Genomic DNA, 18,590 nt, shown 5'->3' on the forward strand with positions numbered 1-18,590 from the left:
CTGACCTGAACCCTGTAGAAAATGAGTGAGGTGAACTGAAGAGAAGAAGCTGTGAATCTGAAGGATCTGGAGTGATTCTGGATGAAGGATTGGTCTCTGATCTCTTGTCAGGAGTTCTCTAACCTCATCAGGCATTATAGGAGAACATTTAGAGCTGTTAAACGGGCAAATGGAGGTTTCAAAAAGGATTGAATAAAAGGGTGCCGTTAATTGTGGCCAATGTGCATTAGAGAAAAACATTTATTTCATAATTTTATTTCCTCCCATTTTAAATTCTTATTATGCAATGAAAGGTTAGATTTTTGTGAATTTGTTTAATAAAAGATCAAAAGGATTAACAATGCAGATAAATTTTCACAGCCTTTTATCATATTTACCAAGGGTGCCGATATTTTTGGCCATAACTGTATACTTATCTATACATGCAGGATTTATTACAAGTATGCCATTTCAAACACAGCTTGAGGATCATCAGCGCCCCCTAGTGTTCATGTATTTTAACGTTTTAGTGATTCTTTCCAATCTTCGCTTTCTTCCAATAGAAATTCGACATGTGTAATTTCCTCATACAGAGGAGCTGTATTACAATCAGGAAGTGTTTTGTTTGCTCCGTCCATTTTCATTCCAACACAGAATCAATTGTTTTCTCTGTTTGTTTTCGTTTCTCTCTCTAAATGGCTCTTGAGGCTGACCTGTCTTGTCCTGTGTGTACTGATCTCTTCAGTGATCCTGTGTTATTGAGCTGTGGACACAGTTTCTGCCGTCAGTGCATTAATGAACACTGGACCTCCAGCAAATCCAGAAACTGTCCCGTCTGTCGACAGGTGTCACCGCAGGAACCGCTGTCCAACCTGAGCCTGAGAAACACCTGTGAGTCTTACCTGAGAGAGCAAAGCACGAGGAAGGAGAAGAATGGAGAACATGTTTGTCAGATCCACGGAGAGCTGATTGAGCTGTTCTGTCAAACAGATGAAGAGGCTTTATGTGCAAAGTGTAAGAAGCAAGAGCACAGATGGCACAAAACACAACTGCTACAACAGGCTGTGCGACAGCGCAAGGTTAGAATTTAAATTATTCATTATTTATCATAATATTTTGGTTATATATATTTAGAATATTTTAAACAACTTGGGCCACATCTCTCTAAATTCAGCCAACAGAACAATAAAACACAGTTGAATGATTTAAACGCTTCTTTTCAAACAGATGTTAAATCTACATATTTAAAATGAAATAAGTTTATATGTAAATTATTTGTATGGTTATCTCTAAAGGGGAAGCTGAAAGCAGCTGTTCGTCCTGCTGAGAAGATCTTGTTGTCACAAGATGCCAAGATCTGTAACTACAATCAGGTGACCGCTTTATACATCCCATCTATATTTTATTTAGATAAAACAGGACCAATACAGGACTAAATCAGTTACAACAGGCAGGAAGACTGGGACTGTTACATTTGTGACATCATTACACAGGGGGCGTAGCCATCATTTCAAAAGAGTGTGTGTGTGTGTGTGTGTGGGGGGGGGGGGGCGTCTAGTGTTATACCTGTTTTTTTTGTTGTTGTTGTTCTTTCAGTTAACTCTAATTGACAGGTTTTATTTTTAATCATACCTTTTTGCTTAATATGCTTTATTATTATATTATTATATATGATTATAAAACAGAAGGAAAGAAAGAGAGAAAAAAGAAAGAAAGAAAGAAAGAGAACAGCTTGTCACTGGGGCAGTACCCTTAAAAGGACATCTTTGTACCTGATTTAGCCCAAAAAGTGTCATAGTTGTACATTATGGTACATATTGGTACTCTAAGGTACTAATGTGCACCTTTTTGAGTAGAAGTTACAAAGATGTCCTTATAAGGGTGCTATTGTTTACATATTTCAGATTGTATTTTGTGTGTGTTATATGTAGAGTACATGGCACACAGTAATGGATACTTGCACATTCACATACGTCTTTATTCTGCTCTGTTCTATTATACATTAGTCTGATTAGTCAATGTTAAAAGGTATATCTTATCATAGACAATGCTGTGAATAATCTTTACCTCTGAAGCCTCACTGAAACCTTCTGCCTCATTCACTCTCAGCTCTGAATTCACTTCTGGTGAACTTCTAGGCTGACTGTTCCTTGGTCATTCTTGACAACACATAAAAACGTCAAATTAGTGCAATAATGACAGAGCAGCCCTAAATGAAGATCGGTCCTATATCAGATCAGTGCTTGCATACTTGATTGAAATACATCATGTAGAATTGGCAGTTAAACATGTCACAATGATGCAAACGCTGTAAAATCTCAGTTCAACATTATCTTTATTCTTATTTGAAGGGTTCTGATAACATACATACGTGTTAAAATAAAAGACCTTACAAAAGAGTTACGGAAAAATACAGGCAGCTTTTTATTTCTCCATATAATGAACATCAAAACTGGCTAATTATTCAGCAAGAGCAATAGGTCACTCAACACTGTGCAGCACTATTCGGATACCACATGCCAACTTACGCTGCTTGACTTGTTCGTAAAAAAGGATTGAAGAGACTCATCTCGACCTCTATGACCTCAAATGAATGATGGGCCGCGGGCGCGAGGGCATGTCGTGACAAACTGAATGACTGATTGTCATGGAAACGTAAACGTCATGTATATCTTGTCTCTTTTAATTTTAAATCATTCTGCATTTATATACATTGCTCCATTAAAACCTCAACATGTCGAGAACACAACTGTCCAATGAAAAAGTGCGGGGGACGAATTTTTTATAAAAAAGTGGGCGTGTAATCTACGCCCCTGTCATTACATATTTCAAGTCGATAGAAAATAGCAGGAAGGCTGAAGCCACAATTATCAGGACACACACACACGCTTGTTTCTGTGAATTGTGGGGACTTTCCATAGACTTCTATTACGTTTATGCTGACTAAACTATATTTTTATCCCCTAACCCTAAACCTACTCCTTACAGAAAACCTGTTTGCACTGTTACACTTTCAGATAAACATCATTTACTATTTTTTATTTTTCCCTCGTGTGGACCACAGGCTGGTCCCCACAATGTCAAAAAGTTCAGGTTTTACTGTCCTTCTGGGAATATTTGGTCCCCTCAATGTAGCATAAGCAAGTACACACACACACACACACACACACACACACACACACACACACACAATGAACTGATAAGAAACAGGACATACAGGAACAAATTGAATGTTAAAACAAACTAAGAGTCCATGGAAAATTTCAAAATGATAATAGTTCATGACATCACATTTGAAATATAACACAGCCTCCATCCTCACAGTCTCAAGCTCAGCAGACAGAGAGAAGTATCCAAGAGGAGTTTGAGAAACTCCATCAGTTCCTCAGAAAGGAGGAGAAGAGCAGGATAGCAGCTCTTAATGAAGAAGAGAAAGAAAAGAGAGGGACGATGAAGAGGAAAATGCGCTTGCTCTCAGACCGACTGCGGGAGGTGGAGGAGAGAATGAAGGACGATGACGTCACCTTCCTTCAGGTTGGGATGACAGCAACTTCACATACTCACACGTTTCGTTATTTTAAGACAGTCACTAATCTCTCTCAATGTGCATTCCCACAGAATTATAGCAGCATTATGAACAGGTATTTCTAGTATAAAATATTAATGAGTTTATTGGTTTGAATTTGGTATTCTGAGGTGTGTGTGTGTGCTCAGTGCAAAATGCACGCTTTCAGATCCAGAACTGAGTTCAGAAGCACTTGATGTTCCCAAACATCTGGGCAACTTGAAGTACCAAGTGTGGGAGAAGATGAAGGACATCTGCCCTTACTGTGAGTGCTAGATGCCGCATTACATTTGAAACTGGACTTTTTTTTGTTGTTGTTGGGATAGTGCCTTAATCTATATTATATACACACACTGGTGTTTTAGAAACCTAATCAGATTAAGAATGGTAATAGAAACCATGGGTCACAGGAGGGGTGGGATGTTGATTAGTACTGGCTTGGGATGGGTGTCATCACGCGTCTCAACCAATGAGAGCATTTTGGGTGGGTTTAAGACTGCAGCAGCGCTCACACGAAGCACTCATGACTTCATAAGTGGGAAACAGTTTCTGATAGCACGTGAAGACAGCAGAGGAGCGTTCTCGCTCAGCACAGATCTATCACTTTTGCCGCTCAGAAATGTTAACGAAATCCTGCTGCACGTATCAGAAGTTCAGCCTCACAACTGAACCGGTTCTCTGGTCCACCTCTTCCATCCGAGGCAGGGACAGCTAAACAAACCGCGCCCAAGTGTGGCACGGAGCGATCAAAAGTCAAACAAACTGGGCTTTGGGGGTCAAAAGCGCTTGATTGCCCAGTGTGATACATCCCTTATTCTCCCGCATCCTGCACGCACAAGTCTCTAGCTAGAAGGGTCTGTGTGAAAGCGTGTGTGAAAAAGTGACTTTTTTTTCTTCTGCTCTCCACAGACCCTGTGATCCTGAACCCAAACACAGCTTCAACAGACGTCTCGGTGTCAAATGATCTGACCTCTGTGACCTCATGTCTCCATTGGCAGGACGACGAGCCCAACTCTGTTCCTCTGCACAGCAACCGTGTGGTGTTGGGGAGCGTGGGATACGGCATTGGCAATCACACATGGGAAATTGAGGTGGGAAACAGTCGCCACTGGAGTCTTGGGGTGTGCTTTGGATTGGAGGGAAAACCTACTACACAACCTTTGACCTCTGCAAATGGCTTCTGGGGTCTCAGACGCGATGGAGACTCGTACAAATGGATGACCACTGGGATGTCAAGATTAAATATGAGTGTAAATCCAGAGGTAGTGACAGTGAAGCTTGAGGATTATGTTGATGACACATTTGAGAAGAAACGCTGGAGGAAGGTGAGCTTTTTTGATGCCAGGAGTGATTCTCTCATTGGAAGATTTAGTGAAGTGCCTTTGGAGAAGAAACTCTTTCCCTTTGTGATCTCAGAAGATCAGACTGCACCACTGCGTGTCGTTCCAGCAAACATTATTCTGACAGTTGAACAGAAGCTATCATTCAGGGAGAGACACGATGTCTTAATCAAAGTCTGTTTGGGTTTTATCATGGTTATATTTTTGATTCTGTCATGGAAGACTGACCAAAAACACAATTGAAAAGGAAATGGCTGATCATATACTTTAATGGTCTGTTATAATGTTTCACTGAAACAGACTTCTGAGAATCACACCAGCAAAACCAAAGGGTTCCTGCCCTATTTATATGTGAATATAATGGAGCTCATGCTTAAAGTGAGTGTTGCATGGCACAGTTTCTACATCACATGTGCAGCTTCATGTAGTCAAGCCATCATTTTCCTCGTAACTGTTGTCATTAGCATATTTGTACACATAGTAATTTCTATTCAAAATTGCAATTCCTTGATTTATAAAAAAAACTTTGTGGCAAAATTAGAATTAATCAATAAAATTAGAAAAAGTGCCCAGCTCTAATTTTTTATATTTTAATTAGTATTTTTATTTTTTTTAATATGCAAGTAAAGAATGTGACAATGTTTACATGTACCAAATACATAACCCCATGGACCAAACATATAAGAGAAAAAACCCCCAAAAAAACTAAGTTTAGAAGGTGACAATATTTACACGTGCCAAAATGTGGAAACACTTGGACAAACAAACATACACACATATATATATATATATATATATACTGATGGCCAACATTACAAGTCCGTTCTGATTAACTGTATTTGCATTCATATGTCCGAGTGTCAGATAATATGTCCGAGGAACAGGATTGAAAATCACTGATCTAATGCATATTAAATTCCACTAATTCTTCTGAACAGTTCATTTGTCGATTGATTGATTCTATAGTGTTTCTTTCCCCAAATCTACAAAGTTGCATCTATTCAGATTTATTATCAAGTTTTGACAATATGTATATTTTCACATTATTTGTAATTTAGTAAATATTTTGTCAAATAAATATAGATTTCAAAGCATCTTCCACTACTCTCTTCTCATTTGAAAGACAGCAGTTGATCATTGCATCACATTATCACACAGCACAGAAGATTTAAGTCTTAAAGTTGAAAGCTGTTGTTGCGTATCATTTTGACTGGATTTAGTTTGTGACTCACTGCTGCCTCTAGGTCAGTATCCTCATTAATGTCTGTAAATATCCTGTTTGTTTAGTTGTTGTGTCTTTTTGATGACTTATACATATGGGTGAAGCATATTCGTTTGCCACTTTATGTTCTTAATTTGCTGACTCAGGGCTGATAGATCCAGATTAAGGTCTTGGTTGACCAAACATTCATATGTCCAGTGAGTTATTAAAGCTTGAGGATTCAGTCAATGTGCTGAACAGGGAACGGCCTCATCAAACAAACCTGTGAAACTGCTATTAAACACAACCAGGTGAGTCCAGTCCCCAAACCAATACACATATCATATTAATTAAACCGTACCCACTGCGCAAAGACACGTCCAAACGACGTCTTTTGTACGTCATTTTTGAACGTCCAATTTTGGTCCCCTGAAGGTGCAGACTGTGACGCCAGATGACGTCTTTTTTCCAACGTCTACCGAACGTCCAATATTGACGTCCACAGGACCTCCGTATAAGGGCTAAATGTAGGCCAAATGTGGTCGTTGTGGACGTCTTTTCTACATAATACTACAACTCATTTTAGACATCAATTTATATTGCTTATATGCTCTGTACATAACTGTAGTCCCATTTCAGAAGGTGGCATACTGTTCAAGTTCATTTTCCTATAGCTTCATTTGATGGTCTCAGCAGCACATGATAAATGGAAAAGCATACAAAGGTGTAGTGCACTTCCAATTCAATCCTGCAGCTGAGCCAAACAAAGCTACAGGAAAAAGGTCCTTCACCTTCTGGAAACATGGGACTACAGTTATAAACAGGTTTACAAATAAATCACAACTCAATTACCACTCACTTATTTCCATCTTTATTGTTTTTAACTGGCACAAACGTCACTAACATGTTTTGACTAGTTAAATTTCCTGCCAACTACCATTAAAATCAAGGAAAATAATTGAATGGCTTGCATACAATGTTGTGCATCGTAACCTAAACAATTTGTAAAATCAACAGGTGGTACAAAAAATAAAAGTTTCACAGCCCACCTTGCGTGGGTCTGTACCACAACAAATGTACAATAATAAAAAATAAAGTGTTAAACCAAATGTGTTGTGTGGTAAAATTGAACCATAACCAACTATATTAAAACAGGAAAGGACAATGTACAAAAGATTCTCCACAATGGATAATCAGTCCTGAGTGACTGCTGCGTGTCCTCCACCTCCACTTCTTTGCGGTGCATGCTTCAGATGCTCTGAAGCGGTTATCCTTATGAAGTCCTCTGTTGCGGTGACATCAAATTTCATGACTGCATCTGCTCAAGTAGAAAAAGACAAATGATTAGAAGTATGCAAAGGCAATCTGCAGTCATACACCAAGTCCCCATATTTGTAAGCAAAAACATGTTTACTATGCATCCATTACAAATACTGGATTAATACAAAACCACATCATCAACTGTTTTGTCCAATCAAGTCATTATTCAGACTGGCAGGAGCCAATTATATTTCCTTGGTCAACATGAAACACAGGCTTACCTTTTATTGCTCTATAAACCTGTGACTTCTCCAAAGATTTCTTTCCCTTTTTCCCCTTCCCCTTCATATTGAATTGCGCCATCAGGGCATTAGTGAAGAGCCTAAAGAAAAATAAATTACATTTATAAATCAACAAATTATACGTATGAATAACATTACGCATCACATAAAACCTTTATACTACATCCCTCCTTTTAACCCTCTACAACAAATCTTGTCAAGAACAGCTGGTCTATAAGCTGACGATGCATTGTGTTGTGAAGGTACACAAGGGTTAAGCAAGGAAAAGGCAAATGAACACTTGCAGTCTGGTCCACACCCAAAAAAACATTGAACACCACCCTATCACACACACACTTCATACTGTATGTAGAAACATGCCTGTCCAGGACTTTGTGGACACAGTCCTTGGTGTTCTTCCCTCCAATTCTTGAAATCTGTAGCACCTGTTGGAATAAATTATGATAAAATTGACTGGTACTCACCAGAGGAACCTAACAGTGTACGAGTGCACTGTATTGTGTTATGCTAAGCTATCAATTACTTCCAGAATTGTAAAACCTACCAGGGTATCAAAGGCTTGTGCATCACTGAGGCGTTGCTCCTCTCTCTCAAAATCCTCTAAGGTCTCCATCCTTTCAATGTGCATGGCTGAAGTGGCAGGTTGTGCTTGTTTATAGCAGTTGCGGAGGTCAACCAGCATGTTTAAGACCTTTTTCTGGTACACTGAAATAAACATTTGATTACGATGGTTGTCTCCAATTAGAATAGCAAGGCTAGCTAGCTGGTTCACAATTGTTTTTGTAATCAGCTTCAGTGTTTGTTATTAATACAGTAGGTAGAGTTGGAGTTAAAAAAAAAAAAAAAAAAAAAAAAAGGCTCAGACAAAATGTCTCATGATAGAAACCACCCTACAATTGACGGTAGAAAACCAAGCCACTGCTATAATTCAAAAGCAGTTTGTGAGGACAGAGGGAATAGTAGAGAAAGAGAGAGTGGTACTATAAGAAGTTTCAGTCTCTCTCTCTTGCTCAGTGTCCTGTCGTCTCACACTGCCAATAGATCAATACTTACCATCCCAAGGCAATGGGAATGTCCATCTTCCGTTCTCGGCATCTGCACCACAGAAAGTCCGTTTTAGAAATTACCAAATGACAACTTTCAATAGATTTGGTCGCATTAGAAGAGAAAATACTAAATTTAATATTGTAATGATTAGGGGTGCATCGACACTACTCACTGAATTGCAAAATGCTTAGATGAAATTTGTGGTCTTACACAACTCACCATGCCTTGGCCTTTCATAAGGGGGGCTGGTGAGATCACAGTGCCGTGATCTTTCATCATGACTTGACCTGGAGGGGGGCCTGGAGGCATCACTACGGTGTCTGTCATTGGATCTGGAGGTGTCACTATGGCGTGATAGTTCATGTCTGGACCTGTGTCGTGACACATCATGTCTGGACTTGCCGGCATGTCTCAAACCATCACTGTGCCAGGACTTGGACCTGGACCTGTATCTGGAGACATCACTATGTCTGGACCTGATGCTGGATCCACCGCTGGACCTAGTATCATTTAAATTTATTTTAATCACTTGGACATTTCTTTATCTGACATACCCCTACTGGTTGGCCAACAACAAGGGCTGGAGACCAGTAGAGGACAGTTGCTACTGACGCTGTGCCTTATCCAGTTTCTTTACCTTGAGCGATAGTCATCCCTGTCCCAACCTCTTGCTACATGTCCAGATCCTGAAAAACACAAAGAATGTTCTTCAATTTCACAAGGCCTGAAAAAAAAAATGTAAAAAGTGACTGTTTAAAGTGTGATGAGATGAATACTCACTGGGTCTTGAAAGCTCTCTTCGCAGAGGGGTTGTGCTTGCATTTAGAGAGCCTGAAAAAAGACAAAGATTATTCAAAGATGCATTATTGAAATGAAACAAAAAAGGTGAGCATTAGTTGTGATGGATACTTACTGGGTGTCGACGTTTCCCTTCCTGCATTGGCACGCTCCATCAGGCCAGACAAGTCTGAAACATGTGATTGAGCCTGTAACTACTGTCTTGTGTGTAAAGAAATCAATTCAATACTTGATTCTCAAGCAGAGAGTAACACTTTGTCCTGAATACTTTTGCAATTGTTGTTGCAATGGATAAAGTGAATACTCACGGGACATTTCCCTGCACCGAGATCCTGCAGCTTCCACAAGGCCATCCAAGGTTTGATTTACAGAGTCTGAAACACATGAGTCAGCCTATAAGTACTTTCATGTAGTATATACCAAATTAATATTTAGTGAAAGTGAAGTGACATACTGCCAAGTATGGTGACCCATACTCGAAATTCATGCTTGCATTTAACCCATCCAACGTGCACACACACACCGTGAACATACACACACAGCAGTGAACACACCCACACCGTGAACACACACCCGGAGCAGTGGGCAGCATTTATGCTGCGGCGCCCGGGGAGCAGTTGGGGGTTCGGTGCCTTGCTCAAGGGCACCTCAGTCGTGGTATTGAGGGTGGAGAGCGCGCTGGACATTCACTCCCCCCACCTACAATCCCTGCCGGCCCGAGACTCGAACCCACAACCTTTGGATTACGAGTCCGACTCTAACCATTAGGCCCCGACTTCCCCTTACTTAAAACACTACTTACATTTCTGGCAATTTTAGACGTTTCTTTTGTTAACTTAAAATGCTCTTAATAAGCTAAAAGCACATAAAAATTTAAGAGAAATTCACCAGGTCTTGAAACTCATCAATATTATATTCTCATATGGCTCAGAGAAACGCCTGACCAATCATTTCATTTGTCCCGAATGACATGATTTGCTGAGATTCCTAGCGGTCATCCCCGCCCCTCTCCAGCTTGCCTACCACACGTGAAACAGCCTGTAACTACAATGTTGTGAATACTTAAGTCATTACCATGCTTAATTCTCAAGCAGTGAGAAACTACTCATCTTGAATGGACTTTAACTTTGTGCAATGGGATGGTTGGTGCAAAGGGAAAAGTAAATACTCACGACGAGTGGACATTTCACTGGCCCCAGATCTGTCTGCACACTCCGCTTGGACAGCCATGGCTTCATCTTCAGAGGCTGAAACACATGAATCAGCCTGTAACTATCATGTTGTGTTTCCACGACAACACATTAACATGCTTTATAAGTTGCCATCAGTACTCACAAGCATTGTGTAACATGTTGGTGTCCTGAATGGGCTGCAGCTTCTTTGGTGCAGTAGGGTAATTGGGTAGCTTGACACCTATAAAGAGGCAATATAAAGTAAAAATAAGCATATGCACCCCCCCTCCCCCCCATAAAAAAGTTATTTAAGAATTTTATTCATTTTGAAACTGAAATTATAAATTCATAATAGAAAATCATTACCCCTGATGCTCTCCTCCTCATCTGAATCTGTAAATTCTGCAAAAAAATCTTCATAAACATTGATGTCTAAAATTTGAGGCCCAATTTGTGGCAACGTGTATAATAAAAAAAAAAATAAAATAAAAAAAAAAAAAGTATAAATTACTTGAGAATGACAAATATACCATTTCTTACAAAATCCTCTGGAAGTCCTTTTTTAGTGCGGTTCCTCGTTGATCTAATCGCCACCTCCTCATCATCATCCTCCTCCTCCTCCTCTGCCTGACTGGTCAGGTTGTAGTTGTCACATTCACGACGCTTAGCTAGAAGTTAGACAATTCAACCTTAAAAAAAAAATTCAACAATTTTGACTTTGATATAAATATTAAATATTCGATTCTTCAAAGCAAAACTTGCCTGAAGTCATTTTTATTTTGATTAAAGGGAAAACCATCCAGTCTTCCTGGGGGTTAATTCTGTCCTTTAGAGCTCTTTCTGTTTTTGTGCTGCTCATATTACGTGGCCATCTAACAGTTCTCTTGTTCCTGTCGATCCAATTGTCAGGAACTACACCCTCCTCCTCTCGTTCACCCTCTTTCCAAACAGCCCTCGCGTACATGACCTGGAAAGGACAGCATATGAATGTTAATAGAAGTAATATTGTCATTACGCATTGAGTAGACCAGTGGTTCGCCAACTTTTTAATTTCAAAGTCCCTCATAACTTTGAACAAACAACTGGAACCAAATGGACCCTTACGGTTCCATTAGGTTCCATTTGTTCACTCTCAACTTTGCAGACCTATAAGAGTCCAACTTAGAACCCAATTAAGGAATCCAGAGGGTCCATAGAACCCTTTGAGAACCACTGTAGCAGACAATCTTATACAAAGCGAATTGCAGGTGCAATGGCATAGAAAATGACTTGAACCCTATTCAACAAATCCCCAATTGTCATGTTAGAAGAGACAACTCTGAGCTGGAGGTGGCAGAAATGAATATGCGACGATTCTCATTAGGAGTGATAAGATCACTAATGACTACATTAGAGGGTCAGCCCAGGTTAAGTTAGTGGATAAAGCAAGAAAGGTGAGGTTGAGAGGGTTGTGACGTGCGGAAGAGGGATGAGGGTTAAATTGGGAGTAGGATATTGTGGCATGAGGAGAGAGGGAGGCAAGGAGAGGTTTATGGATGCGTGAGTAAGGACAGGCAGGTGGCAGGAGTCACTGAGGTTGATGCAGAAAAAAAACAGATGGAAACAGGTGATCAGCTATGATAACCCCTGCTGGGATATAGCTAAAAGAATAAAATAATTCAACCTTTAATATTAGTGTTCCAGACCATGGCGAAGGGGTATGAGGACAGAACCACCAGTTTCTTGTGGGAGGCAGGCCACCTTGCGGAACAGATCCCTTTCATGCAGTAATCCATTTCTCATCCTGACCTGACCATTTGCTATGCAGACTATATTCAGAAGTCCAGAGCTACATGGTTGGTGAAATAATGGTGAAGTGTGACGCTGGTGCAGGATTTCACAAGCAAAGGTACCGTCAGCATTTTTCTGTCGAACAAAAGCAAATCTGTCATCTCTCAAGAGAAAACAACTGTCCCTTTCTTTAACAGAAGAAAACACTTTAGAGTGCATTTTGCTCTTGTTCACTTCTGAATGTTCCATTTCTGACAGACGCCTGGTAACTTGTTCCAGGGGACTTCTCCCGCTCCTCACGTGTTTCTTGATTTGTTGCAGGTAGTTTTCAAATGGAAAACAGGAAATGTCATTTAAGGAACAGTTGAAGTGGATGGCATCTTCATGGAGATGAAGTAATCCATGTACGTTGTATACAGGAAAGGTCTTGCCATACAGGTCAGCACAGGACATGACAAAGTGTTTCATTAGTTCATGAGCATATTGGAGATAGGCATTTCGAATCCTGTCATCCGACTCCAGCAAAATCGACATGGCTACTGTCAAGGACAGGAAATGTTTGTATCTTTCAGGGGACAACACAGTTTTCAATGCAACAGGTCCGGTGTATAGCAAAAACTGCCGTAGTTCAGTGGCTTTCCACCTGTCTATTTCATGTAAACCCCGCGGTTGCCTAGCAAACTCACTCGGCATCCTCCCTCTCAGTGCAATTAGTTTTTGAGAAATTGCATCCTTTTGCTTCACAGATAAACGACAGATTTTTGGGCCACGGGTCAAGTAAATTAACAGGCGTCTAACTACTCCCAAGCAGACCATATGCATATAATCTAACACAAATGAGCTAACACAAGGAATTCCTACCGCAATGAAGGGGCTGACATCAGTTTGGTGGTTCCTGTACTCTACTCTGGAGAAACTGTCATCTGTTCGAGAAGTGCATTCCTGTTCACTGAAAACTATTCTTCCCTCAACACGAGCACCTCTGATTAAACATCTTTCACAACTCTCGTAGGACGTATGACCCTTAATACATTTTAGATATGCCCTTGCTGGTGCATCACAGATCAGAGCAGCAATATTGACAGTGTAAGTCTGGCCTTTATAAACTACACCATTTTGTTTGAGATGTTTGTACTCGGTCACAAAGTCTTTAAGATACTCCCCAAGTGGACTTGGCTTATGTTGTCCACTAAACATAGCTACAATAAATGGATCAAATTGGCCACACTTCACCAGTATTGGCCAGAATTGCACACCACTACTTCTAAAAAGTGGGATGCCATCAATGTTTACACTGAGGTGCACATCATTACTCTCCATCTGACTTAAATAACAGCAGATCCCCTTTTCTAAGCCATAGTATCTGTAATGCCCACCACACTTGTGCTCTGTTGTGTTACACTTTGGTGTAGCAAGGAATGTCCGGCAATCCACAGGCAATAGGTGCCCTTGCTTTCTTAATATGGACAATAATCCATTAAGCGATCTGTGTGTCAATTTGTGCTCCAAGGCCCACTGTCTTAGGTCATCTTCAAAGCTGCTGGTCATCTCAGCTTCATCATTTGGTTCCTTTTCTGAGTCAGTAGACCAATAGTCCACATCAGTGTCAAAGTCAAAACTATCTGATGTCCCAGGAACAGGGTCACTGATGAAACTATGTGAAGTCCCAGGCACATTGTCACTGCTAGCACTATTTGGAGTCCCAGGCGCACGGTCACATTTTTTTTTAATGCCACAATGTTCATCATCGCTGTCAGAATAACATAGAAGTTGATTGAGTTCTCTTTGGCGTTTTCGCCATTCTCTCATCCTTTTAGCCATCTGTAAACACAGATGTGAGCCCAAGTTAAGTTTACTTGTACTGTTTATTTGACTGGGGCCAGTGCAAAGAAAAGGAGGATGAAATCATAGCACCTTGTTTAGGTGGTTTAACGTAGGTGCTCCTAAAGGGCAGAACACCTCACTCCACGTCCAAAATGAAGGAGACACCGCACGCCACCTGACAGAAAGACAAAGGAAACACCAAACTAAAGCTTTACAATACTCAATAGTATTGAGATGGTGTGGATTATATATACACTGAAGATCAGTGTTAAACAAGTAACACTATGAAGTGTTCAAGTTAATTGAGATAAAGAAGAGGTGAATTAACACTTGTTGTTAACAAACAGAACTACACGGAGAAAAATTATTTTGTGGTGAAGTAAATACTACATAAAAACAAATGTAATTTCTACATTAAATAATTTAGTTCAGGCAATAATTATAAAAAATATTAAATTCTATAATATTACTCAATTTAAGCTTGTAGAAATTAAAGTTTGAACTTATAAGTATAATTTACTTAGAATTGTTTGTTATGTTTACAAGGATTCTTTAAGTTATGGTCCCATTTTCCCCATCATGCACTGGTGCATGAATAATTAAAAAGGTAAAACTTTTCACTGTTTTATGGTTGCTTTTGTTGTTAAGTTTAGTAACTTACTGTTTTCTGACATCTGGAGTTCATTCTCTATTCATAAATGACCCATTCATACTCAAACACTATCCACTGATTGTCACCATCATTGTGTATGGTCATGGTGAACCAAGTATTGAGGTCTCTGTGTTATTTTGGGTAATAATTGTTTTGAGTGGACATATTTAAAAAAGATTACAAGCTGTCTACTTATGATCATGTTAGCAAGTGAACCACATGTTTTAATAGCATGTTATTATCCAATGCTACATTAAGTCATTTTAATAGTGACTGAGTGAAATGTAGCAGTGCAGTAAGAAGATCTAAAAGAAGTTACAATTTTATTTTGGTTCAACTCAATTAATTATATTTTTAATATAAATGAGTTTAAATGTTAAGTTAACACAACTTGAAATTACTTCGTAGATTATATCATATTGCATGTTTTAAGTAAAGAATGTTGAGTGAACTCAAATATTTAAGTTCATATAACAAAAATTATCTTTGTTATTTTACTTAAAATAAACAAGTTGGGTTTACTTAAAAAGTATGATGCAAAAATGGTGCATATATATTTTAAGTAAATCGAACATCAGTTTTACCAGTGTATGGTTTCCCTGATGAGGAAAACACAGACGGAGTTGCAGAATATGGCAAATATTAGATTCAGTCATTTTTAAAACAAGTTATAACTCGTTTTGAAATGCTAGTTCTTTGACTTGGAAGGGAATACAGTCGTGTTGTTAATCACAGAGAGATGCAATGCTAATTGTAACTTAGCCACTGCAGATATAGTTAAGACAACAAAGCTAATTAAAACAGCTATCACTATAAATACATAAAATCTACTAAGCGAACCGAACTTACCTTCAACGGAGTAGAAAACTATAATTTTGATGGAAGCCGAACAAAGCCGAGCAGCCACTTGTTTCAGCAGTTCGCGCCGAATGCTTGTTGGCTCGGCCAATCAGAGTGGCGTTTACTGGTTGGGTCATGATGACGTGATGCCTCCGCCAATCAGAGTGGTGTTTATTTAATTTTCGAACTACAGTGTTTGCCTGTTATGTTAAACACAGTCGGAGACGATATGACAAATAAAATCCATTGTATATGTAATAACCGGTCCAGAGACAATTAAAATAAACAAGTAACGTTAAGTTAGAGGAAAAACAGTAAAATAAACATGTACTCAATAAATAAATAATTAAATAACAAATAATGTTACATCACAAATAAACCTATATTGATATGCATTAACCATGTTGATAACAACAATGTTGATATTTGTCTTAAATAAAATAAATATTACATTCATGTAAATTTCCTGCACGTGTCTTAGACGTCCAAAAAAGTTACCTAGTCCGACGTTCAAATGTTGAACTGCATATTGACGTCCAAATGGGGTCTCGGTTAGACGTCCAAATAGCGGACCTAGTTTGCACGTCGTGTAGAAGTGCAGAATTGGTCTTGGACCGACGGACGCAATATAGACATAATCTGCACGTCCGTCAGACGTCTAATGTTTAGTGGGTATGTAGCTGCTCTGCCCCTTTTCCACTCATTGTTTCTGTCTTCCGTTTGTATTTCCACCTCGTAAAGGTAAACGGATTTTGTGAATGAATTTTTAAAATCTTCCGGCTCTACTGACATTTGCTACAAACATTACAATGCTCATGATAACTTTAGTTACCGATATCCACTTCACCAACTAATTACTCTTAAACAGTGTTGTTTGTTTGTTTATTTTATAAATTTGTTTGGTTGCCAGTAAAATTAAGAACACGTGGTCCAGATGCATGTGACTAAATCTGTAGTTTGATTAAAGTCATGAAAGCATCAAAATGTTTCCTCCTCTAAACTTAGGCTCTGCAGATACAAATGATGGAGAAGTTGAGCTATTCATCAGTCCTTGAAGGAGGCGTAGAAGAATCTGAAAACAGGATACGATTTCCTTACAGTTAAAAAGTTCAATTCAATTTAGTAATCATTTGTTTTTCAGGTGTTGCTGGTTGTTAGAACCAACATTAAATTTTCTAAAACCCTTAAACAATTGTGTTACAACTTGTGATTAAGTTAGCATTACATTGCATTTACTGAAATGCCATCAGGAATGAACGTTTTGTGCAGCGATATCAGATTCAGTCTAATATTGAAAGCTCTTCCTGTTAAATCATCTACAAACACAGGTGCAAAAGCATGAGGAAAGGGACAAAGGTGTGGTAACATTAGAAAAGCTTTATTGATTTAATATGCACTTTTATCAAACAAACAAGATAAGCAGCAAATATTCTGATAATGAGCCAGCTGATGAAACATTAGTGCACATTGTCACTATAATGGATGGAGGCGACTCCTTAGCAATTAACTTATGATTAATACAGTAATATGGCAATAGTGTAGTATATACTAAAAAGGTCAAAAAATGCATAAAATGATAATTCCACTTATTATATTGAGTGTATATATTTACAATGTTTTTATTATAAATACGTAAACCATTGTTTTTCATGCACTGGTAAAGTTGTAGATTTTGGGCTACTTAATGTGTCTTCCTTCAGACTATTAACTAAGTTTTTATTTTATTCTAATACTGTATATGGATTTATTTCAGTTTGTTAGATATCCATTTTATATCCAAAATTGTTTTTCTACTACTGTTTGGAGTTTTTGGCTCAAGATCTGCATATAAAGTCACACCAGAGGTGTTCAGCTGGGATCAGGACTTGGCTTTCTGACGTTCTTCCACACTGACTCAATCAATCATGTCTTTCTGAACCGTGTCTTATACACAGAGACACTGTCATGTTAGAATAGAAAAGGGTTCTGTCCAAACTGTTGCTATAAAATTAGAATTCCCTAGAATATCATTATATGCTTAAACATTAAGATTTGTACTCGTAGAAATTACTAAAGTAGTCAAACATGATCATTAGAAGGGGGTGCCAATACTTTTGGCAATATAGTGTATATAACCTACCAGTCAAACTACAAGTTTTTGAACAGATTTTTAATGTTTTTTTTTTTTTTTAAAAAGAAGTCGCTTCTGTTCACGAAGACTGCAATTATTTGATCCAAAATACAGTAAAAACGGTCATGTTGTGAAATAGTTTACTATGTAAAACAACTGCTTTCTATTTGAATATATTTTAAAATGTAATTTATTTCTGTGATCAAAGCTGAATGTTCAGCATCATTACATGATGCTTCAGAAATAATTCTGATATGCTGATTTGCTGCTCAAGAAACAATTTTTTAAAATTATTATCAATATTTAAAACGGTTGAGTCCATTTTTGCAGGATTCTTTGATGAATAGAAGGATCCAAAGGTCAGCATTTATCTGAAATAAAAAGCTTTTGTAACCTTATACACTGACTACACCATTCAAAAGCTTAGAGTCTATATATATATATATATATAATTATTCTTAACTTTTAGGAAATCAAGTTCTCTTTCAGTAATTTCACCAGTTTGAAACATAAAATCAAGAGTGAAATGAATTTTATGTTTGAACATCTGAGTAGGATCCCCTGAGAGTTTTTCATAAAAATCCACATCTGAAAGTTGTCTTTCACATTCCCGCACATAATCAACATTATTCTGAATGACAATTGCTCCCCCTTTATCTGCTGGTTTAATCACAACTGATGTATCAATCTGTAAATCATACAATGCATCTCTTTCCTCTCTGGATAGATG

General features: G+C 38.5%; 3 protein-coding genes across 4 annotated transcripts in view; 1 reads left to right on the top strand and 2 right to left on the bottom strand.

Moving 5' to 3' along the window:
• LOC306872949 (uncharacterized protein) overlaps positions 1–18,590 on the bottom strand; it is an 819,728-nt gene that overhangs the window by 506,982 nt on the left and 294,156 nt on the right. The gene's annotated exons all lie outside the window — the stretch shown is intronic.
• Positions 567–5,977, top strand: LOC306872908 (E3 ubiquitin-protein ligase TRIM35-like). 2 transcript variants are annotated; one of them, XM_079421831.1, is made up of 6 exons: positions 567–1,058; positions 1,275–1,352; positions 3,304–3,513; positions 3,598–3,620; positions 3,694–3,809; positions 4,454–5,977. In XM_079421831.1, the coding sequence occupies exons 1-6, from the start codon at positions 675–677 to the stop codon at positions 5,125–5,127; spliced, it is 1,485 nt and encodes a 494-aa protein (XP_079277957.1). In that variant the 5' UTR covers positions 567–674; the 3' UTR covers positions 5,128–5,977. The 2 variants fall into 2 exon arrangements, with proteins under 2 accessions (XP_079277957.1, XP_079277956.1); XM_079421830.1 differs by having other exon boundaries at positions 3,304–3,620.
• On the bottom strand, positions 6,937–12,968 carry LOC306872258 (uncharacterized protein; the record flags this gene model as incomplete). The annotated part of the gene is made up of 15 exons (XM_079420755.1): positions 6,937–7,403; positions 7,627–7,727; positions 8,008–8,072; positions 8,192–8,352; positions 8,701–8,742; positions 8,914–9,194; positions 9,332–9,380; positions 9,475–9,525; positions 9,608–9,661; positions 9,801–9,866; positions 10,665–10,739; positions 10,828–10,905; positions 11,195–11,332; positions 11,529–11,631; positions 12,843–12,968. The coding sequence occupies 15 exons, from the start codon at positions 12,966–12,968 to the stop codon at positions 7,279–7,281; spliced, it is 1,515 nt and encodes a 504-aa protein (XP_079276881.1). The 3' UTR covers positions 6,937–7,278.

Source organism: Barbus barbus (genome assembly GCF_936440315.1).
Source record: "Barbus barbus genome assembly, chromosome: 7".
In the NCBI taxonomy this organism is placed as follows: domain Eukaryota; kingdom Metazoa; phylum Chordata; class Actinopteri; order Cypriniformes; family Cyprinidae; genus Barbus; species Barbus barbus.

Coding starts and splice junctions, on each gene's coding strand:
- LOC306872908 (XM_079421830.1), top strand. CDS start 675: ATGGCTCTTGAGGCTGACCTGTCTTGTCCTGTGTGTACTGATCTCTTC. Junction 1,059..1,274: donor AGGCTGTGCGACAGCGCAAG/GTTAGAATTTAA, acceptor TTATCTCTAAAG/GGGAAGCTGAAAGCAGCTGT. Junction 1,353..3,303: donor AGATCTGTAACTACAATCAG/GTGACCGCTTTA, acceptor CCATCCTCACAG/TCTCAAGCTCAGCAGACAGA.